Raw genomic sequence first — 24,432 nt, 5'->3', positions numbered from 1 at the left:
AGAGAGAGTAAATTCAATATATTGACTACATTGACTATAGGTGAAATTTTTAACAAAATGGTCACATAGAAATGAAACCTAATCCTGGACCCGAGCCCTATGTTTTTCAAAGTATTGTGCATATTTTATAAATTTTGCGAGAAAAGTGTTAGAGAGAAAATTTTTTATTAACACCAATGAAACAAAAAGCATCATTTAAAAAACTAAATATTTTATTCCTTCAATTCGTAAAGGTGACTTTTTGAAAACATAGATTCGAAAAACACGAAGAAAATAGAGATTTACAATATATGGCCCCCAAAACGTAGGTCTTTATTAAAATGAGAACTCTGACCTGTAGATTTATCAGAATTAGACGATTTTTGTTTATTTTGAAAAAATGATGGGATCATGTGCAGTTTACGGTGCCCATGGTCAAATTGTGGACCAGTGGGTTTCACTAGTCCAGTTGTAATCAATATCTGTAATTTTTGAGGAACTTGTAATTTTGAAGACCGGAATATCACTGGTCCAGTATTTACCCAATTTATCATTTCTATACTTTTAAAAGATGAGAAAAATCAAGTTTTTGTGAGAAACTAAAAATAAGCTCTCAAGAATTAAATTATATAGTAATGTTTTGTTGATTGCAATTTTAGACCTACCACGGAGGTCCTTTAAATTAACTGATGTTCGTTCGTCCGTTCGTTCGTCTGTTACCTTTTCTAGAGATTGGCTCATCCGATTTTTTTTTTGCACAGTGATGCAAAATGGTGATTCCTAAAAAGTGACGGAGCCCGATTTTTGAAAAAAAGTTTTTTAGGGATAAATTGGGCCAAAAAGTGCCTAAAATGGGGTTTCTTGGACTTTGTGTGAAATTGCTTCATTAGTCTTTTCTGATTTTTTGCATAAAGATAGAGGGTAAGGTTCTCTAAAAAGTGGCTCAAGCAGTTTTTTCCAGCCGAAATTTTTTCTCGGGATTGGCTTGGTATTTTTTCTTATTTTTTGCATACTGATATAAAATGGTAATATTTAAACGATTAAAAGTTGCTAAATAGTGTAAATGTTGCATCCATTGTAAACGGAAACCTATTCTTGGAACACGGATCCGACAAGAAGATTTACAACATCACAATGCACACCTTTGACAATCAATTGGTCAATGCATTGCCTGGCATCCATGCGATGAGCGGATTTGACTCAACTAGCTCATTCAAAGGAAAAGGTATATCTAGTTCACTTATAACGATAAAGCGCTTAATTTAAGATTTGACCGATTTTCCTTGAAGTTGAAAAATACATTGTCTTCTTTGAGGAACATATCGATTTCCCTTTGGAAATACATTGATTTTCCTTTGGAAATAAAATGATTTTCCTATGGAAATACATTGGTTTTCCTTTCAAAATACATTAGTTTTCCTTCAGTAATGAGGCCCCCCCCCCAGTCGACCCTCAATTCACGTATTCACGTACAAAATTTTATCAATTCAAGTATTCACGCGCGAAAAAAAACATTTTCACGTTCACGTGCCAATTTTGCTTTTATATCTTTGGTTAAAACGATTGTGACCTTATTGGGCTAAATATGACCTTTTTATGGTTTCTTTAGGCGGTTTGACCTATTCTAATGCCAAACATTTTCGCCAATATAAAGTTTTCTGCAGTTTTGCGACCTTATTATCGATAGCGTCGACCTTTTAAGGCATCTTTTACAGCTATTTAAGCTTTAATAGAGCAATGCTTTAGGTCTGCCGCGCAAAAGTTACAAAAAACTACCCCTCTGGCGTAGGGTGGGCTGTTGTTGTGGGATTTTCTTTCTCGCAGACCCGTAAGAGGTCTTTTTTGATTTTAAATCGAGGTTTGGCCAATCATGGGTTGAGAAGCCGTAGACTTCAACAAAAACTTCAAAGAGGTGAGCGGTAGTGTACAACAAAGAGGACGCAAATTCCAATGTTGTGACACCTCCTATTTCATGGAGAAAAAATGTATGTAAAAAAGCAATGCGAGCGCGAAATTTTCGACAATTTTCGCTCTTTAGACTGAAAAACGGCCTTAATACGCTAGTGTTAGTCAAGTATACCTTGTTTGGTCACAAAATTCTTTGATTTTATTCAACATGACCATTTGTTGGCCAAAAATTGGAACAGCAAGCGACGTACCTGCCGTACCCGGTGCGGTATTCCAAGCTTCGCCCAAAGAAAACTTTTAAAATTTAGAATACTAGATTGCTTGAAAAGGCATCATGTTGCATCATTATTCTATGATAATTTTTTTTACTCTTCGATGCTGCATGCATACGAGATGTTTTAGAACTACCTACTTTTGCAAAGTATTGAAGGAGCAAAATCTCTCTAAGTTAACGCGAATATCTTTGTTATTGTATTGTTATGTAACAATATAAGTGACACGGAGAGAGACCATTATTAAACGCTGACAGAGAAAATTTTCCTAGACTCTTTGTTTGGCTAAAACGCTATCGTTGGATGCAGACATTTGCATCACAAAAATTGATTTAAAATGAAAAATACGCCTTCAGAAAATAATGAAATATTTGTTTAAGATTCTTTGATGATTTTATGTTATAAAGTTTGATTATTTCGAATGACATAAGTAACCAAGACTATGCGCGAGGGAGCAAGAAATTTTACAGCTTAGGTCTTAGATTTTTAGAGTTCCTGTATTTTAGACAATGATTGCTTTTCACGTTCACGCTAAAAATCTCGATTCACGAATTCACGGTGGAAAAATCTTATTTTCACGTTCACGCTGATATCTCAATTCACGTATCCGCACTAAAAAAATTCAATTCAGTATTCACGTCAGAAAAAAGGCTCATTCACGTGTCACGCCAGCCCCTGGGGAGCCCCAGTAATGCTAGGATCTTCCTTGAAAAATACTAATTTTCTGATTTACATCAATTTTAATTATACATTTATTGGTGAAATGTAATTTGCGTCAACGGATTGAAGGAAACGCTGGAAGAATTTGTATGTGGTTATACGGTGCAAAATCCAAAATGGAGGTAAATGGTAACATTATAGATACCGTTTCTCTTTATTAAACGATCGTCAGGCTTACATATAGTAAACGAGTATACACTTCTTTTTTTTTTGAAATTAATAATTTTTAAGTAAATTTGTTTGAGGCTCGGCTGTCTTATTTTTTTGGCACTTCGAGCCTCAAATTGTTCTATCCTGTTCTATTTTTAGGCAAATGGGGGTATTTTTGGGTTGAACCCTAATTTCATTAATTTGGCCCTTATTTCCTAAAACTCAGCAACTCCAGGCTCAGGATTGTTCTTAATTGTTCTTATTTTTTGGCATTTTGAGCTCATTGTCTTATAAAATTGTTCTTATATAAAAAAAAAAAAAAAGTGTAACAGATTAGTAAACTTTTCGAATTTAATTGTTACCTTTTTGTTTCACTTTTCTTTGTTGGTGCAGTACAATTTGCATCACAAAAATTGACATTTAAAATGAAAAAATACGCCTTCAGAAAAATAATGAAAATATTTGTTTAAGATATCTTTGATGATTTTAATGTTATAAAGTTTTGATTATTTCGAATGACAATAAGTTAATCCAAGACTATGCGAGCGAGGGGAGCAAGAAATTTTACAGATTTAGGTCTTAGATTTTTAGAGTTTCCTTGTATTTTAGACAATGATTTGCTTTTCACGTTCACGCTAAAAATCTCGATTCACGAATTCACGGTGGAAAAATCTTATTTTCACGTTCACGCTGATATCTCAATTCACGTATTCACGCACTAAAAAAATTCCAATTCACGTATTCACGTCAGAAAAAAGGCTCATTCACGTGTCACGCCAGCCCCTGGGGGAGCCCCAGTAATGCTAGGATCTTCCTTGAAAAATACTCTAATTTTCTGATTTACATCAATTTTAATTAATCACATACTTGGTGAAAATTAATTTGCGTCAACGGATTTGAAGGAAACGCTGGAAGAATTTGTATGTTGGTTATACGGTGCAAAATCCAAAATGGAGGTAAATGGTAACATTATAGATACCGTTTCTCTTTATTAAACGATCGTCAGGCTTGTACATATAGTAAACGAGTATACACTTCTTTTTTTTTGTAAATTAATTAATTTTTAAGTAAATTTTTGTTGAGGCTCGGCTGTTCTTATTTTTTTGGCACTTCGAGCCTCAAATTGTTCTTATCCTGTTCTTATTTTTAGGGCAAATTTGGGGGTATTTTTGGGTTTGAACCCTAATTTCATTAATTTGGCCCTTATTTTACCTAAAACTCAGCAACTCCAGGCTCAGGATTGTTCTTAAATTGTTCTTATTTTTTGGCATTTTTGAGCCTCATTGTTCTTATAAAATTGTTCTTATATAAAAAAAAAAAAAAAGTGTAACAGATTAGTAAAACTTTTTCGAATTTAATTGTTACATTTTTGTTCACTTTTCTTTGACAAGGTTTCTTTTCTTTTGACATCAGGTAAACAAGGCAAGTTATAAAATATTCACGAAAAAACAAAGAAAGAAGCCCGATTCTGTACCACCAACACAAGATGCCTTGTTTCTTAAAATAGACAGGGTGAATTGTCAAGTTCGACAATGGAAAAAAGCTTTGCATCGCTATCATGTTATGGAAAGTCCATTTGACTATGGCTGGATAAATGTAGAACAGAATCTGGAAATCAAATGGATGAACGAAAGACCGGCTCCAGATGCTGTATTGGAATTCGTTACCTGTGGCTGCAAAAAAAACAACTGTGTCAACAACCAATGCAGTTGTAAAGTTGTTGGTTTGCCATGCACGGGTTGTAAAAACGATAACAAAGAAATTGATTTTGATGATGAGAGTGATGTCGAGGATGATGAGAATGAAGATGACGATGAAGTGAATGAAAATTTTGTGTCTGATGATGATGAATTGGACTATGAAACTGATTTTACTGATTCTGACACAGACGAAGAATGTTGACTTGAAATGTATTTTTATTCATCGCGTTTATAGTTATACTGTTAAGGTTTTTTTTTTCTCGATAATATTTAACAATTTTATTTCTTTTTCTTGCATACTATTTAAATACCGTATTTCTTCAAATAAGCACCGAAGTCTTTTTTTAAATGTCAAGATGCTCCTTAAAGTCGATCTTTTTAAAGTTTGAAAAACATGGGCACAAATGTTGAGTTAATAGTAAGCCTTTACAGCTCTGATAAGTATTCGTTTTAAGTATATTATTTCAGGTACGGTGCTCTTTATAGAGTAGTTCTTGATTAAAGGTAGTTGTAGATAGAAGAAATATGGTAGTAGTATTTTAACGTGAAACATTTGTAACATAGTACTATTTAATAGTAGAAAAAAACTGACGTCAATTCGTCAAAAGATGGTTGAAATAAAAAAAAAAGAGTCTGCTAAATTGCGTGGGTGCGTGGGTCATTTTTTTGCGTGGGTCATTTTTTTTGCGTGGGTCATATTTTTTGCGTGGGTCAAAATTTTTGCGTGGGTCATTATTTTTTGCGTGGGTCAAAATTCTCTCTGTAATTCGAAAAAATGCCTTCCCTTGAAATTCGAACTGGTCACATCCAAAATGTTGGATGTATTTTACATAACACGTTTTGGTTTATTTTGCATAGCTGTAGCTGTCTTTTTATAAGAGGAAGCTTTATAGAATCTTTTAAGAAGCTTTAAAGCTTCTTATAGCACGCTTTAATCTTTTGGGTTTCCTTTGAGTGTTAAAGAACAAAGCAAATGGCGACAAAATCTGAAAATTTTTCTACAAAAGTTATATTCATTAGGCGACGGATTACTAAACAATTTAGTCGTTTTTAAAAGAACTTCTTGTCGGTAGATTTGAAGAAAAAAAACGGCCGAAAATTTTCTAATTTAAACTAATGTAGCCCAAAAGTACAAATTTCAGTGTTAAAGAACAAAGCAAATGGCGACAAAATCTGAAAATTTTTCTACAAAAGTTATATTCATTAGGCGACGGATTACTAAACAATTTAGTCGTTTTTAAAAGAACTTCTTGTCGGTAGATTTGAAAAAAAAAAACGGCCGAAAATTTTCTAATTTAAACTAATGTAGCCCAAAAGTACAAATTTTAAATTAGCCAGTACCAAGCATATTATTGACTTTAAGATCATGAAAATGGTAAGATAACGCTGACAACATGATGACACGTTCTTGTAAAAATATTGACAAAATCTTTAAATACAATGATTGTCAAACAAATTCCCCAAAAAATATTGATCATACTGCAAGTGATGCTTATTGTATAAAAGGATATAAGTTGACAGTCATCTTAGCCTCAAACAAGCTAGATGCTGAATGGACCTACCTGATGATGAAAGTTAGATAGCAATGCGAGGAGAAAAGTGAAAAAAAATCTGTCAGAAAATATAGCGTTTAGCGAAAATGCATCATCATTGATTGTTGATGGGGAGAGAGGAAAGGGTTGTAAGGAAAAAATAAATAGAAAGTTCTGCTCGCAAAAATCAGTTTTATTGACAATTGAATCATGCTTGATGGTGAGCATTGTTATCAATAATGTTTTTGTGTGAAAAAAAATTGGAAATATAAGGAAAAAATCCAATGAAAATCTGCAAAAACGGCGATTTCCGGCATTTTCCACCAGAATAAATTTTTCTCAAAAATCGAACTCGGCCATGTTTTGAGCATTGCGAATACGCATCTTTCTGCAAAAAATCAGAAAGAACTAATGATAAAATCTCGAGAAAATGCCAAAAAAACAGTATTTCCGGCATTTTCGGCCGGAAAAAAATGTTTTTCGAAAATCGGGCTCCGTCACATTTTAGGTATTGTCATTTTGCATCAGTGTGAAAAATTTCATAAAAAAATATAACGTACAGCTCGAGAAATTCAAGAAATACTGTTGTTCCGGAGATTTTAAAATAGTTCCGGCTTCAAAATTCAATTTTATTGAAAATTGAAACATGCTTGATGGTGGGCATTGCTATTAATAATGTGTTTGAATGAAAAAACAACAATTTAAAAGGAAAAAGCCCAATGAAAACCCAGAAAACGGCGATTTCCGGCATATTTCAGGCATTTTCCGCCGGAAAAAAATGTTTCTCAAAAATCGGACTCGGCCATGTTTTGGGCATTGTTAATACGCATCTTTGTGCAAAAAATCAGAAAGAACTAATGATAAAATCTCGAGAAAATGCCAAAAAAACAGTATTTCCGGCATATTTCCGGCTTTTCCGGCCGGAAAAAAATGTTTTTCGAAAATCGGGCTCGTCACATTTTAGGTATTATCATTTTGCATCAGTGTGCAAAATTTCATAAAAAAATATAAAGTACAGCTCGAGAAAATCAAGAAATACCGTTTTTCCGGCGAAAATGGGCTGCTCCGGCGATTTTTAGAAAGTTCCGTCTTCAAAACTCAGTTCTATTGACGATTGAACCATGCTTCATATGGTGGGCACATTGAGTTTCAAGCCCGAAGGGCTAGAGGTCAATCTCTAACCTTTCTCAGGCAAGAAAAATTGAAGCCTTAAAATATGCGCCGTATTTTTGATGACGGAGTGAATCTAGCAATTCTTTTGTTTTCGAGTAATATATTTTTCGAAATTAAGCGGTAAATTTTAGTTTCAATCTGTCATTTGTGTAAAAACCAGGCGGGTCGCTCAAGGCCGCGCAACTTTGGTAGGATTTGTTGGCTTCAAATCCTACCAAAGAGATTGACCTCTAGCCCTTCGGGCTTGAAACTCAATGGGTGGGCATTGCTATTAATAATGTTTTTGTGTGAAAAGACAACGAAATATAAGGAAAAAGTCCGATGAAAATCTGCAAAAATGGCGATTTCCGGCATTTTCGACCGGAAAAGATTTTTTCTCAAATATCGGACTCGGCCAAGTTTTTGGCATTGCTAATACGCATTTTTTTGCAAAAAATCAGAAAAAACTAATGATGAAATCTTGAGAAAATGCCAAAAAACTGGTTTTTCCGGCATATGTTAGAACAATAATGACACTTTCTTTTGTCATTTTATCATTGGAATTGACACTTTTTAATAAAAATTTTGATCACATTATAAAATTCAATGGTTCTAAATTCACTTTAATCAAGAATTATATTTATACTCAATGTGATGCAGGAAATATAAATGGATATGAATTGACAATAGAAAATAGCTTTCCATGCTCTCAGCGCACGTGTTTAAGGCAAATAAGCATATTACAGGAGGTATATGTATTACACGTATTATATGTGTTATATATTACTTTCATATTACATTTACTTTCAAAATAGTACTTTTGATGTACGTTATTCTTTTTCGGTAGCCGGTAATTTTTTAACTCCCCAACTCGAAACTAGCAACTCCCTAACTCGCGACTAGAATAGTTTCCAAGCTCTTATTTTTTTAAGAGTGTGATTGATGATTAATTGCTCTCTTTGATGAAGGGGCACCAAATAAGAAAAAATGACTCATCGTGCGATTATGACTGAAGAAGTCATACAAACGAGGCCCGGAAAACCCGAGTTACAAAAACTCGAGTTACAAAAACCCGAGTTACAAAAACCCGAGTTACGACGAATGTGACGTCATAAGTCTCAAATTATGACGTCATAAGGGCACTGCTTAACTCGAAAAAGTTATTTACTGCTGTTTTGTAACTCGAAATATTTTTTTAAAATTTTGTTTTAGAGTTACGTAACTCGAAAATAACTTTTAAATTTCATTTTTCGAGTTACGTAACTCTAAAACGAAATTTTAAAAAAATATTTCGAGTTATGTTAAAGCGCAACCAAGTTGGCCAAAAATTCTAAAAAGCGCTCTTTTTCTTTTTGTTTACGAATGGGGTTTTTGATCTATAAAACTAAAAGTAGAGAGGAAGGAAATAAAATTGAAAGGGGACAGTAAACAATTTAATTTTCTGTAATTTTCTTGAGACATATATACGTCTATTTTGATGGGAATTTCTGAAGGTTTTGTTGGGTGAAGTAGACTAAAATCTAAAAGATTCGATTACTCGAAATACATTTTGTATTCCACAATCTATATTTGTTAAATTCAAATTCATTGTCCTTTCGTTAAAAGCTAAAAACTTCGGTAGAACTTGTAGTTTCTTTAGGTTTTTCACAAATTTTTTAAGAATAAACCATACGAGAACAGAAGGTTTTGAGTAACAATACGTTAAGATCATTTCTTGACATTCCTCTTATGGACTCAAACACTTAGAAAATTGCAGAAAATACTCAATGCTCACCTGGTGAAATAGGAACATTTTAAGAAAATTTTAAGGCTCAACTAAAAAAGCTAAAGATCCGAAGGCTTTCGAATTTTTAGATGTTCTTATAAAAAACACAACACATATTTCGTTGAAAAGATTCTCGATTGCGCAATGTACAAAAGTAATATAATGAATTGTAATCGTTTAGAAGGTTGCTTGAAATATTTTCTGATTGTTCAAAATCTTGTTTATGACGCCTGCTCTTTTATTCTATTATAATTATTGTTTTGTAAATTAGATCTTTTGACGATGTTCTATCATTTCCGCTTTAAAATAAGTTTCTATTCTAATCGGATCTATTGATTCTTCTCTCGAAAGAAATGGTGTATATTTACTAATAATATGAATTCTAGAATTTTTGGCCGACTTGGTTTCACCTGAAGATAACTCGAAAGTTCAAATAATGTACTACAATTTCAAGTTACGTAACTCGAAAAATGAAATTTAAAATTTATTTTCGAGTTACGTAACTCTAAAAAAAAATTTTAAAAAAATATTTCGAGTTACAAAACAACAGTAAAAAACTTTTTCGAGTTAAAAAGCCCACTTATGACGTCATAATTTGAGACTTGTGACGTCATATTCGTTGTAACTCGGGTTTTTGTAACTCGAGTTTTTGTAACTCGGGTTTTCCGGGCCTCCATACAAACACCCTTACTTGGATTATCGAGTTTACCTGCTCTCTCCACCGTAGAGAACATCCAAATCGAGCCCTGTGGCTTTCAAATGAACCACTGATCACGTGGCTAAGAATTACTCTAGCTAGAGAATACTAAAAGTGACCTTTGACGTTACCAGTCATTTTCTATACAAAGTGACACTTTTTGACAGGGCAATTAAGCGTGATGCCTGTAAACTTTATTACACCAAATATTTTAATTGTATCGAATGAGATGCCTTTAGTATGGATAGATAGAAATTGTCAGTAGGAAAAAGCTGGGAAGGCTATTATTTTGACAAAATAATGATCTGGTGATCAAATATAAAGCTTCCTAAATAAATTCAATCACAAATTTTGCCACTAATTAATTTGATGCCGAAAATACAAAAGGATAGAAATTAAAACTCCATTCAAGCTCCAAGAGCGTTGAAATGGCTGAAAACTCGATAACCCAAATTTATCTGGTCGCCGGTCGTAGTCCCTGGTCGATGTTTAGAAACTCCCAAAAACATCTCAATTTGGATAGACGTTTTGGGGGCCACATACTGTATGATGAAAGTTTCAATCAAATATCAAAAGTACTTCAGGAAAAATTGGCAAAAAACTAAATGGGAAATTTTGGAAATGGCGTTTACGAGTAAATTCTTATAAATTGTACTTGTAAAATGAGTGTGATTTTTTTCGTGCCTTGCGTGCCCTTCGTGCCTTTTGAAAAAAAGTTCGTGCCTTTGAAAAAAAAGTTCGTGCCTTTAGAAAAAAAGTTCGTGCCTTTCGAAAAAAAGTTCGTGCCTTTGAAAAAAAAGTTCGTGCCTTTCGAAAAAAAGTTCGTGCCTTTCGAAAAAAAGTTCGTGCTTTTCAAAAAAAAGTTCGTGCCCTTTGAAAAAAAAGTTCGTGCCCTTTGAAAAAAGTTCGTGCCTTTTGAAAAAAGTTCGTGCCTTTCGAAAAGAGTTCGTGCCTTTTGAAAAAAGTTCGTGCCTTTCGAAACGACGGTATGTGCCGCGCAAAATCTGCTTTTCAAAATCGTACTCTTAAGGCCTTTTTCCATCGATCGCGCGAGCGTGCACGCTAGGCCAAAATTCTTAAAATAGATTTGGCCGCACACTCCGCGCTATCAATGTTTGATTTCCATCAAAAACATACACAATCTGTATGTTTACATTTTTTTGTTTACTCAGCAGTTTCTCTTTCTTGATTGGTTGAAAAATTATCAATTGAGATGTGCGCTCCTGTACGCTCAAAAAAGTTGAAAATTTTCAGCGTAGAAAAGAGCACAAAAGCGTACACTTTTTGTGTACAAGAAAATTTAATTCGTGACGTCAATAGGCTATTTTAGGAAATTTTGCCCTAGCGTGCACGCTCACGCGATCGATGGAAACAGGCCTTTACAGTGCAGTTCAATATGGTTGAAAAGGTTCCCTTTCAGTGCATTTTCTCTTGATTTACTCAACTCTTTTATAGTGCACTATATTTCTCAGCTGTAAATCTCCGTGAAATAAAAAGCGAACTTTTTTCAAAAGGCACGAACTTTTTTTTTAAAGGCACGAACTTTTTTTCGAAAGGCACGAACTTTTTTTCAAAAGGCACGAAGGGCACGAAGGCACGCAAGGCACGAAAAAAATCACTCTTATAAAATAGAGGGAGCAGTTCGTAATAGAACAAAAAGAGTTAACTCTATTTTTTATTTCATGCTCGAATAAGATAGAAAGACGGATGTGAAGGGCAAGACACAAATAAAACAATTGGTTTTTTCGCTGCCCTTTTCAGGAATTTATTAATTTACATTTTCTTATAACCTGATGTGCTCGTCAATGGTTGCGTCACTTGCAAGTTTGGAATGTTAGCGAAGTCCTGAAAAAAAAGAAAAAATCATGCATTCATGACTGTTACAGGGGAAGAAAGGTCCTATTCCGAAGAGTATACAATTCCCCCCAGAAAGCCTCTTCTACACTTTACAGATCATCCAAATAATGACGTTATGTTTCGAGCTCCAACCCTGACCCTCACTGATAAGATCGAAATGATCAAAATTCAAAAATATCGAAAAGGTCAAAAGAAAGAGTAAAAAGTCCACAACCATGGCCATCCACAACCCCGACCGAAAAGTGACTGAACCACCCCTACCGATTCATTCCTGATTGTTTATCACGGGAATTAACTATATATGTGGTCTAAAAGAACGACAAATTACGCATGCGTGTTAATGCAGAAGTCCGATTTTTTTAACTCTTCGGAATGAACCTTTCTCTGACTGAGGTCACACAGCTAGCTCCATGTAATGTAATAGAACAAAAAGCTAGTCAACTCTTTTTTTTTTAACGCTCGAACAAGATAGAAAGACGGGCGTGTACAGTATGTGGCCCCCAAAACGTCGATCAAATCTAAAATTTCTCTCATATCTAGAGGTTATAACATTTCTACTATATTTCCCGAAAGTTCTTTTTCAAAATTTTCAATTTTTCAATCGCCTAAAGATAGGTAGCTGTTAGCTCCCAAAGCCTAGGTTTGCAATTTTAGTAATTTCTCGAGATCCCTTTCAGATATGAATACGAAATTTTGACCATAGTTTGGAAATGCGATTAAGAGGGTTTTCGGCATGAATTTGTTTGATAAAATACAGTATACCCCCGGTTGTTAAAACAGGTTTGGGGCCCCCAAAAAGTAGGTGCAGTTAAATAAGCCAAGTCGTAATAGGTGGAGAAACTATAAACATAAATTTTCCCTTAAATTTACGTGACCCGATGGATGTAAAATTAATAATTTTTATAAAATATTTCAAGATTATCGATGATACAAAGTCCAAACTGAAAATTTAAAAACTTTCAAAGTTACAATTTTGATTTAACGACTTCTTAAGTTTCTGAAAGCCAACATCTTTTGGAAATGGTTCCATTCATGTATGGAATATGCTGTGAAAATTTTAGAAAAACGGCTTAACTGAAACTGAAAATATTAAGCTATTATATAAAATTGTTTTTCTCCTATATTTTGCAAAGAATGACTGCATCAAAATAAACAAAAAATCGTCTAATTCTGATAAATCTACATGCCAGAATCCTCTATACTGTACGATCTTAATTAGCTAATTACGATGTTGGTTTTCGCTGAGAGAACGTTAAGGTTTAGCCACTGGGTACGAGTGTCCTTAAATAGTGACTATCTAGTCCAACCCAGACCCAAATTGGTAATGACCCAATACCCTGTGAGAAATAACGTCAAAGAACGACAATAAAGACTGACATCTTAAGCCATCTCAAACCCCGAACTTGTTAGCGAGTACCACCTATTCAAGCCTACTCTTTGTACTTTACGCTGTTTAACCAGAGAGTTTAAGAAACGATAAAATGATGGCCTGAAAATAGAGCAGGGTTCACACAGAATCAAGGGTTAGAATGAAACACAAATGGAGCCTACACAATTTTGATGAAAGTGAGAGAAAGCGATTCAACACCATTATATTTAACATTATAGAGTAATCAAAATGAGTTTCTGAGGTGCTTGGAGATTATTCTAAAATCCTATCCGTTCCAAGATATGTCCGAACCTTGAGTGCAGAAGCTTAAAATTGCAAAGATTGTGACCGCCTATGGAAATAATGCTTGCAACATTTGAGGATCTTGAAACAATAATAAGGAATGACAAGACTAGTTTCCCTTAATGGTTTTCTACGGGAATAAAAGGAGCTTATTTTGGGCAGTGTCTTCATGCTGAGTCAGAAAAATTAAAGCTTTTTTTTTACGCAACGATATTCTGCAAACAAGTGAAAGATCGAAAATATGTTTCGAGATGTTCGAAATATGTTTCGAGATGTGACATCACATTCTATTGTTTTTGTAAACAAAAAAATAGCAAAGTTGATTTCGAGCAAATTTAAAATCGAATGTTTTGATTATAAGATAAAAACGTTCTATTTATTATAAACATAAGAACATTCAAATAAGTATCAGTAAGTCCCTTTGTTTGAGGAATGTTTTTTTATTCAATGTATTTTCATTTTTCAAAACCTTTTTCTAGTCACTTGTTTTTACTACATCAGCATCTAAGAACTTTCAATCAAAACAAAACCTTTAAATGTAGAGGAAAAACGCGAATTTGCTATGAAAATTGTCGAGCACAGTACCAATTTGGGACATAAAGTTCTAGTTCTTATGAACTTAAAATTATAGCCCACAAATGTAGTGTAGATGTACTTGTACCATCACTTTATCGACCTTTGTAATGTAATATCCTACAGAAAAGGCTAATTCTGTGCTACCAAAGGACGCGGTTTACAAAATGTTAAAATATGCACGCAAATGGAATGGAAAATTTTCATTCTAGGCATGGGGGGGGGGGAGCTCACCAAAATCAATTCAAAATTGAAAAACATCTGGTTTTATGAGATGATGTTGTGATCACAGATCTGAAAGCCCGAAGGGCTAGATTTGCGGCTTTTATCGAAAAGTGAAGCCTAGTAGGTTTGGAAGGATTTCCTTCCAAAGTCACGTGACTAAAATATGCAATTTCACCGGTTTGAGAGATGTGAAATAGCGTTTGCCGCCTACTTTTTTTGATCTCGCGCTCCGAAAACAATTAAAATGCTATATCCTATCTATCGGCACAAAATTTAAAAAGTCAAATTTTTGCTTCACTTTTTTTTGCTGGAGAAAGCTTAAAGTTGCCTATCTAGCCCTTCGGGCTTTACAGATATCTGTGGTTGTGATCAAGAATATGAAGATCATTTATTTCAACCAGCAATATTACGATTTAAAAACAACCATCCTTTCCATTTATTCTTGAATTAGAACTACCTTTATGCTTGAGGGGGGGGGACAGAGAATTTTTTGGAGGAAAAATGAGGGGGGAATGGGAAATTTACATTCTAGGCATGGGGGGAAGAGACCCTGAAGGACACTATGGTGTAAGTTGTAGTACCTAAGGCAAAAAAATTTAGTTTTTATATTGACTTTTTGTTCACAAATTACAATATTCTTTGGCAAATATGAGATGATGCATATTTTGGCCAAAATATATTGCTAGGCCCCCAACCATTATTTGACTCCCATTATTTGACTCCCATAGTTTGTTCCCCCTTTCTTAAGGGGGGGGGGGGAGATGACACCTTCTGAAAATTGAAGAAGAGGGGTCAGAAAGTTTCATAAAAAGAGGAATAGCAAGGTAGATTACATATATATATTGCAGATTATTTCCAATCACTGTTATGAAACTTGGTCTTCATGAAAAGAAGTTTTCTGTTAGAGTAGTTCGAGTCAAAAAGAAGAAAGAAGTTTACTATTTCGCTTTCTCTCTCTAAAGATATTTCACATAAATTTGTTAGCTATTTTTGTCCAAAATTCTTGGGGGATAAGCATTTTTTAAAGAGGATGCCAAGAAGGGGGTCAGACCCTTTTCCGCACCCACCTTTAAGCTCAAATCACTCCCTATTCTAGTTGGAAAAAGTTATATCCCCTACAAAAGCCTTCCTTGAAAAGTTCAATTCCTCTCATAGAAAGAGGGGTCCCGACTATTTAAGACAGCTTGACACTAAATACAATGAAAGTAACATACCAAGATCTTCAACATTTCTTTGGTGTCTGGGTCAACCTCAATCATATCTTGCTCCAAAGCAGAGGTCTGTAAAATAGGGAAAAAAGTATCAATTAACATGACTTTTTCATTGTGCAAAATAATAGCTTGGACAAATGAGGTTGTAACTTTTGATTGGGACATAGCTTAAACTTTGAAATTTTCAATCACATGACCAACAAATATATCTTTGTGTTTTTTTTATTTCTTGTTGAAAATAGTTGTTAAAAAGGGTAAAAATTTGAAAAAAGGACGCAATAGTTTTTGAGTAACTTATAAAAGGCAAGAATAACCAAAATCTATTTTAGTCCCTATGTTTTGCTTGTTCAAAACTGAGTCTAAGAGAGCAAAAAAATCTGTTAGAGAATCTCTCTTATAAAAATGCTTGTTTACTCAAAGTAGCATTGAACAATAGCATATTCAGAAGTATGTGTAAGATTTTTTCTCGAGATCTTAAAGTCACATTCTAAGTCTGCTTTAATTTTCAAAATTCTTTAAAACTATTTAATTAGTCTGAAAAAAATTTAGCTTAACAATATTAATTACCTCTGGAACATAGTTATCTCTTCTTTCACGTTCTTCTTCTTGCAATTTGATTGAAATTCCACGAACTGGTCCAACCTCAATTCGTTTCATTAAATGAGTAATAAATCTAAAACAAAGAGACCAAGTCAAAATCAAAATGTTTAAACCTTTAAACTGAATCTACTAGCTGAGATTTGGCATTGAATTCTTAAAAATGGGTCATATAATAATTATGAACTATTGGTAGTTTCCATGGTAAAAAACTTCCAGTATCAAATTATGGAATTTACTTATTGGCCACATGCGATCTATTCAAGATTTGGGCCTACCTTTCCAGAAACTTCTATACACTCTTGCTTTCAAATACATCAGAAACTTGCAAGGTTATCATCAGAATTTCAGAGAGATTCCCACAAGTATAACTTCATCATTTGTACATTATAGCATTATAATTTTCTTTAAAAAAAATTATGGGTATGAGCCAAAGCAGTACCCTTCTCCACCATACTTATAAATTATTCACTGAATTCAATATTTTCTAATATTTTTCAATTATAATTTAAAAAATTAATTTGACCAAAGAAAAATCCTTTCTTCCACCTCACTGAAATTACTACATTTAAAATTGTGTAAACTTAAGTAAATTTGCAAACTAAAAAGTAATTAGCATAATGCATGTTAAGAAATTTCTTTCTTAAAATCAAGAATTGTCAATTGATGCAGACCTTAGATTTTAGAAAAAAACAAAACGAGCCAAGCAAAATGGGAATAGAGCAGCGATACAATTCTAAACAATTCAAGATTTGAAAAAAGTGTCATACAGGAGAGATCTCCCCTCATTAGGCTGGACTTAAAAAAATTGTTGGTTTGCCGTCACCCGACCGACCCTACCTCGAAACCTGCCGACCCAAAAAAATTTATCGCCATTTTAAAGAAGATTTTTTTTCCTCCAAAAACTTCAAACAATAAAAAATCAAAACTTGTATCTTGTTTATCTCAAGCATAAGAATCGTAAATTCCCTGCTAGCACTTCTGTTTCTTCTTCTTATTCAAAATTACCTAAATGTAAACAAATTTTTAACCCTTCCATGGAAGAAAATTTCATAAATCGCCAAAAAATAAAAATCTGACCGACCCACCTCCAAAATGTAGGGTCAGGTGACGGCAAACCAACAATTTTTTAAGCCCAGCCTTAGCTGTTAATAAGAAAGTAAAGCTAGCTATAAGGACGTTGGATCCTTCATTGTTTTTAGTTCTTGATATTCACAATGTAATCTTTTTGTTGATTGACACTCACAATCAAAACATTTGCGTTCCCTAACGTTTTCAAAGCAAAGACGACCGGAAAAAATAGGAAAATATTAATACGGTTTCATTGAAATTGTTCAGGTTTTTTTTCAATAGGTTTCCAAAAGATATTTAATTCTATTATATCGTAAACATAAAAAGTAGGAGCAATCTGATCGATTAAAAGCGCGTTTATAAATGCTGTATTTCATATTTTATTGGATAAATACAAGACTGCGTTCAGCATAAGGGGGTCAGGTAAGCAAGAGATCATATTTTGTACACTTTCACAATGTTGATTTCATCACAATAGAGAGAGAAAACAATAGAAAGAGAAGAAAAGTATATAAAAAAGGACACGGAGAGACAAAATTGAGAGAGAATAGTTGTTGATATTTTAGAAGTTGATGATAAACCAGTCATCACATTTTTACTCATACAATATTGGATATATTTTTCTCATTCAGAGTTTTCTATTTTTTTCCTTGCATAAAGGCCCTTAAGGCTCAGAAAAAATCTAAACTCAAAATAAATTGTACTTGGTACTGTGTGATAACTATTACATATTAAGTCACAAATTATAAATTTTTTATTTTGGTAAACCCCAAGTTTCAATACAAAATAGCTTAGCAGGCCAATTTTTTTTTGTTACCAATAACTGCGGCAAAGTTGTTACATTTCATCTGTTGTTTAGGCGCAAAGATTCATCTTGAATATCATGAATTACAAAAACAAGCTGTAACAGTTTTTTCTAAAATTTGAATTTTGTTGAAGGCAAAGGTTTTTAAAAAGAGTTCTTGCAAAAATGTTGCAACCAGGATATATAATCAATACCAAACAAGTTTGAGCTTTCAGGCATAATCAATAAATTAAATAAAAAGGTTTCTTGCATCAGTAACTTGTATGAATGTATCATCAGGATAACAGAGAGATTCCCACAAGTTAGAATCATCATTTGCATTTTCTTCTTTAGTAGCTAGCTTTAAAATGCTTCATCTTAAATAAACTGATTGATCAAGGGGTTGCTCACAAATCGGTTTTAGGTTAGAAAAACGTCAATTAATGTTAGTGGATAGGTTGGTTAGTTTTTTTTCAAATCCATCAATTTTCAAGGCCAAATATCAGCTTACTTATGAAATTTATGTGCCACTTATTCAGGGCTGCAAATAAATATTTTTGGTCAATCAGATATCATGTCTGACAGAAATGAAATCCTCCCGGTCAAACTCAAAATCCTGTCGGCCATTCAATGTATATTTTTTCTAAAATAATACAGTCTTGAAAGTTAAGGAGAAAGCAAGTAGGTAAAATAAAAGTGACCTTGAAATAATTTGTTACTGTAACAGAGAAATTGATCTGATAAAAGTGATCTAAGAAGCACCCTTGAAAGTTACAAATAGCGACTCAATCTGAGTCAATAAAAAAAGTGATCTTAAAAATACCCTCGAAAGTTATGAAGTAAGCAAGTCAATTAAAGTGATCTTAGAAACGCTATTGTAAGTTATGAAGAAAGCTAATCGATAAAAGTGATCTTAGAAGCACTCTTGAAAGTTATAGAGAAAACCAGTCAATAAAAAGTGATCTTAGAAATGATCATTAATAAATTACCAAGAATACAGTCAATTAAAGTAACCTTTAGAAACACTCTTGAAAGTTACAAAGGAAGCAAGTATTATAAATGAGTAGGGCAGCCCTCGAATTTCAGGTCGGCATTCGGCAGTGCCGACCTAAAAGCCGACCAAAGAGTGCGTATGGTCGGCAGTTCATTGCCGACCATATTCATTGATTCTCTCGGCAGCCGACCATAAGTTATCTTTTAGGTCAGCAAAGCCGACCTTAACAGCAAAAAGTATTAAAAGAGAAAAACAATCTTTATTTGTCTTAGAGGGAACTTCCCAAGCTCGCGAAACTGTAACTGTAAAATGAAAGTCTCTAATAAGAACCATATCGCACTCAAATAAAAAAACAAACATTGCCGTAGCCTTTAAACAACTTTGCCGACCTAAAATATAGCTCAGATCGGCATTGCCGACCTAAAAACAAGCTTAGGTCGGCAAAATTTTACGTGCCGACTTACTTTTACTTGAATTTCGAGGGCTGGTAGGGTAAGTAAGAGACAGGGTTATATGATATTTAACTTCAATTCTTAAGTTACTGTTTTATCCCTCATTTCATTCTGACATCATAACCAACACTAAAGATTTTCAGTCGGACATTAACCGACGCCTATTTGCAACCCTGCTTATTGGCCATATGCATACTATTCAAGGTTAGAGCCTACCTTTACAGAAATTTGTATATGCTTTTGCTTTCAAATACATCAGAAACTTGCAAGGTTATCATCAAAATTTCAGAGAGATTCCCACAAGTATAACTTCATCATTTGCATATTTTAATGAAAGTTGGTATCTTGAGCTTTTCTGAAGTTTTGTCGATCAAAATCCCCTCAACTTTAATAAGTTCTTCCTATTCATGATATTATACCACCCTGAAATTTTCTTGTTAAAAAGATATCCCTATCAAAAGTTGAAATCTGTAAACCCACTTTCCCTAGCCCCTTGCAGGCAAAATCACATTCATTTACCTCGCCTCAACCCCCAAACAATTTTAAACACAACAGTGGAGGGTACATTTTCCCAGGGCCATTTCCTTTAAGTTTGAAATACGAAAACCATCATCAAAAAGTGTATATTTCGGTGCCAATTTTATATGCCATTTCTGGGGCTAAATTGTCAACCTCAAATGTCTAAAAAGTTGCTATTTTAGCGGAACCAAAATCTCAATATCTCCGGAACCGCTTATCAGACGTCCGCGCTCGATAGGATCGATCATCGGAACGGCTTGATGACGGATCGATGGATTACTTAACAATCTGGATAGGAGATTTATGGAAGATTCAGCCATTAAAAAGTCTTGAGTATCGATCCTTCGTTGATCCATTATCAAGCTAGTATTTCAATCAAGTATACCGATTCTTCATCGATCGTTAATCGATTTGTCATCGATTTGTTATCGATCGTAAATGGAGTATGAGTCGATAGAGTCGATAAGATTGATGATAGATCGATAACTAATCATAAGCTTAAAAGAATCTTGAGTATCGATCCTCTATCGATCTCCTATATCCGGATCGTTAAGTAATCCATCGATCACATATCGATCCGTCATCGAGCCGTTCTGATGATCGATCCTATCCAGGGGGGGGGTCAAGCAGTTATTATATAAACACTATGACAATTACTACCGTGGTGGTATATAAACCAAAATTTGGGAAAACAGTTACTCCACCAGTGGACTAACTGCAACATGGGTGGTGCCTAAGCCCAAAATTGTCGATTTTGGTAGGATATGGTGTACTAAGTGAGCACATTTTTTAATTTTTCACTTAAAATTTTAGGTTTTTAAAAATTCCGGAAGCAAAAAAATTCAAAACATTTTTTTCAAAAGTAAAAAAAAATCACAAAATTTTTTCTTCAATCTGTCAATCAAGGCATGAAAGATATTTTAACAAACTTGGAAAATGATTGAGATATTTAACTCTTGAACGGTCGTTAATAAGACGTACCCAGTAAAATGGTATCAAAAATGAGGAATTCAGTGAAAAAATTGCCAAATTTGGCATTTTTGGGGGTGGTATACACCAATTTTGAGGGTAAAATCAGTTAGTACACTATGGAATAACTGCAAGGGTGGTGGTGTCTGTAGAAAATGTCCAAAATTGCAGTTACTCCACATAGTGTCAAGGAGTAACTGCAAGACCCCCCCCTGTCCTATCGAGCGCGGACGTCTGGTTATCATTAGGAGAGGTATGACCCCTCATTTTTTTTTCTTTTTCGAAGCTCTACAAAATGAACTAGGTTTGATTGCCACCAGAATAGTTTCAATTTGACCCTGGAATGGCTATCCAGGTAGGTCCAAAAATTACTGTTGTTTTTAAGGTCAGAATCTTGGATCTTCTTCAGAAGCATGTTAATAAACCTTTTCACATTCCATCTGCCATCTTGAATTGTATGCAAAAATACAGGAATGAAAAAGCCGTGGTTGTATTTAGTTGGAAAATATGCAAAACATATGCAAGTTTACACAAAGATTAAAAACCCAACAAAGCATCTTATAAAGAAATATTATAATCATTAGAACAATAAAAGATGAAATTTTGTAATCCAAAAAGAAATATTCACAGAACAACAAAAGCCTTTTAGAAATTTGTTCTTAAGGACATCGCATATTCTGTTTTCATGCCATTAAGAAATTCCACGAAGACGGAGTACACACATCAAACTTTCAAAACAGGCAAAGGCCAGGCTCAATTGATTGTTTGATTCGTGTCCTAGAAACTTTGAAAAATGGGTCTGTCGGTCGGTTGGTATCTAAAATTGGAACCTTTTTTTATTTTCCCACCAAAAACCTCAATTTTTGAAATTCCTCAAGCAATCGTGCAATCCTGGAATCCAACCGCGAATGTAAAGAAATAGCCTAAAGTCCGGATCCACAAAGGCACGTGCTGCTCTTGCAAAATAACTTCTACGCTTGGAGATTTAAGGCGTTCGCGGCTTATGCTTAAAGGAATACGGCTGTGACTCTCTGCTTTTAGGTGCTTTAATATTTGTTTTTAAAGTACGGGTTACACCGGGACATTTTCTGTGTGCGAAGTGGATGTTGTTTATAGAGGACCCTGCCGACGCACCGGACTGTCCGGTGTATTTGGCCGGTGGCATAAAGTATCCTTTCGCTACACCGGACACAATAAGTCCGGTGTTGCATGCAGGGAATTTTAGATGCCAGACATTTATGAAACGAAAAATTAAGAAACACCGGACGCACCGGACTTGTCATGTCCGGTATGTCCAGTGTCTTTTGATTGTCCGGTGGGAAAAAATAGCCTTCTCCGACACCGGACATCGGACTTCCTTAAGTCCAGTGTAGAGATTGTCCGTTGGTAAAAAAATTCTCATTTTACACCGGACTTTCGCGTGTCCGGTGTTCGTTAAGTCCGGTGCGTTGGCAGGGTCCTGTTTATAGAAGAATCAATATGAAAGCAGTCAGTTAATAAAGAACCCCAGAGATAGTAGTTTATCATGTGAAAAGGAGGTACAGTAATTTTTTTTTTGATTTTTATGACTCAAATGAAACACTTTTTCTAAAGAATTTAGAGTCGGTCGGAGGACACGAACCGAACTATCAATTGGGCCTGGCCAAACTGAAAAGCAGTAATTATGACGTCACACATCTTCTTTACAAGATTACACTTTAATATACCAGACCACCGCGCTCGATAGGATCAATCATCGGAACGGCTCGATGACGGATCGATGGATTACTTATCGATCCGGATAGGAGATCGATGGAAGATTCAGCCATTAAAAAGTCTTGAGTATCGATCCTTCGTTGATCCATTATCGAGCTAGTATTTCAATCGAGTATATCGATTCGTCATCGATCGTTAATCGATTCGTCATCGATCGTTAATCGATTCGTCATCGATCGTTAATCGATTCGTCATCGATCGTTAATCGATTCGTCATCGATCGTTAATCGATTCGTCATCGATCGTTAATCGATTCGTCATCGATCGTTAATCGATTCGTCATCGATCGTTAATCGATTCGTCATCGATCGTTAATCGATTCGTCATCGATCGTTAATCGATTCGTCATCGATCTTTAATCGATTCGTCATCGATCGTTAATATTTTGATTGGATCGATAGAGGTGTCGATAGGTAATCGATAGGTAATCGATAGGTAAATGATAGCGAGAAAGATCGATTAATATTAGAGCTCGATTTTTAGAAAGAGTCGATAGGGTCGATAAGATCGATGATAGATCGATAACTAATCATAAACTTAAAAAAATCTTGAGTATCGATCCTCTATCGATCTCCTATCCAGATCGATAAGTAATCCATCGATCACATATCGATCCGTCATTGAGCCGTTCCGATGATCGATCCTATCGAGCGCGGGGGTCTGGAATATAATGTCAATTATGATGCATTAGCCTGGGAATCCAAGCGTTAAACTTTTTTCACAGTCTAGTTTATGATATTTTTGCTGCTGGTGTAACGCTTGGTGCAGGTAACTCGCCTGCAGGGACATTTTTCCCTGCAATGCAGGTTTGGCCTGATTGGCCAGCTTTTGGCGTATTACTTAGCAGTACTTTCGCGCGCATTTTGATATTTTCGATGCGCGCGCATAATTTATGGAAAAAGCTGACTCTGCAGAAAAAAGGAAAACAAATGAAAATGAAAATATAGATTCATTTCGAAACAAAATGGCTGTTGGCTGGAAGTCTAAATACATGTGGCTGATGTTTTGATGTAGTTTTTAGTAGTTTTGAAAGTCTTTTAGAGCTTGTGAAAGAGTTTTTATGGTAAGGTAATTATGTGTGTTTGCCTGGGTTTCCAAAGTTCAGAAAGTCTGTCAACAAGGGTTCACACACAGACTGTTTATAACATTCTGTGTCAGAGTAATCTACCTGCACCAAGCTCTATAATTTTAGAACTTTGTGAGGCGAGGTATTTTTTGTTTTTTCTAAAATTATGAGCTTGGATTCCCAGGCTAATGATGCATGTAAGTTTTATATTAATGCTTTCTTTTAGCTAATATGTTTGGCATACTTTCTAAGGGAATTTCACCAAGGCAATTCGGCCACCATAATTTTTGCATACAATTCAATATGGCAGATGAAAAGGCGAAAAGGTCTATTATAAATTCTCGATACTTAACAGGTCTTTCAAGCCTTACCCAGCGATCTTGTTCCTCAGCTTCTTGCTTGGGATAATAGCGATTTCTTCGCAAATGCGCTTGTTGGTGTGAAAGTCATGAGTAAGTCGAGTGTAGTATTTCTCGATGATGACTCTGGCAGCCTTCTTGACGGTCTTGGTACGGACTCGACCCTACAAGATCAACAAATAATTGAAAATTCTTCGGTTGAAATAAAATTTCTCAAGAAATATCGACATTAGCAAGTATTCCAAATACTATCGAAAGAGATTACTCATCGGCAACGATAAGCTTAAAGTGATTGCTAAGATATTAGTCGCTTAAAATTCGTCTAACCAGTAAAAATTACTTCAAATTTCACCCACCATTTTGGCAGCTTGATGTGAAAGAATCGAATGAAGTCGAAAGTGAAATTATACGGTAGACGATTATAAAAAACACTCTAACAAGGCAATCGATCAC

At 34.6% G+C, this 24,432-nt stretch overlaps 2 protein-coding genes across 2 annotated transcripts in view; one reads left to right on the top strand and one right to left on the bottom strand.

Moving 5' to 3' along the window:
* Nucleotides 1–24,432, top strand: part of LOC136800685 (transient receptor potential cation channel subfamily M member-like 2) — a 248,439-nt gene that overhangs the window by 163,197 nt on the left and 60,810 nt on the right. The window lies entirely within an intron of this gene.
* On the bottom strand, nucleotides 11,612–24,421 carry LOC136800664 (small ribosomal subunit protein eS17-like). The gene is made up of 5 exons (XM_067057315.1): nucleotides 24,336–24,421; nucleotides 23,992–24,143; nucleotides 15,981–16,086; nucleotides 15,417–15,482; nucleotides 11,612–11,720 (listed from the first exon to the last, which is right to left on the bottom strand). The coding sequence occupies exons 1-5, from the start codon at nucleotides 24,336–24,338 to the stop codon at nucleotides 11,649–11,651; spliced, it is 399 nt and encodes a 132-aa protein (XP_066913416.1). The 5' UTR covers nucleotides 24,339–24,421; the 3' UTR covers nucleotides 11,612–11,648.

This window comes from Clytia hemisphaerica, unplaced genomic scaffold (assembly GCF_902728285.1).
Source record: "Clytia hemisphaerica strain Z4C2 unplaced genomic scaffold, Clytia hemisphaerica genome assembly, whole genome shotgun sequence".
Taxonomy (NCBI): domain Eukaryota; kingdom Metazoa; phylum Cnidaria; class Hydrozoa; order Leptothecata; family Clytiidae; genus Clytia; species Clytia hemisphaerica.
This window is presented reverse-complemented; position numbering and strand designations above follow the sequence as displayed.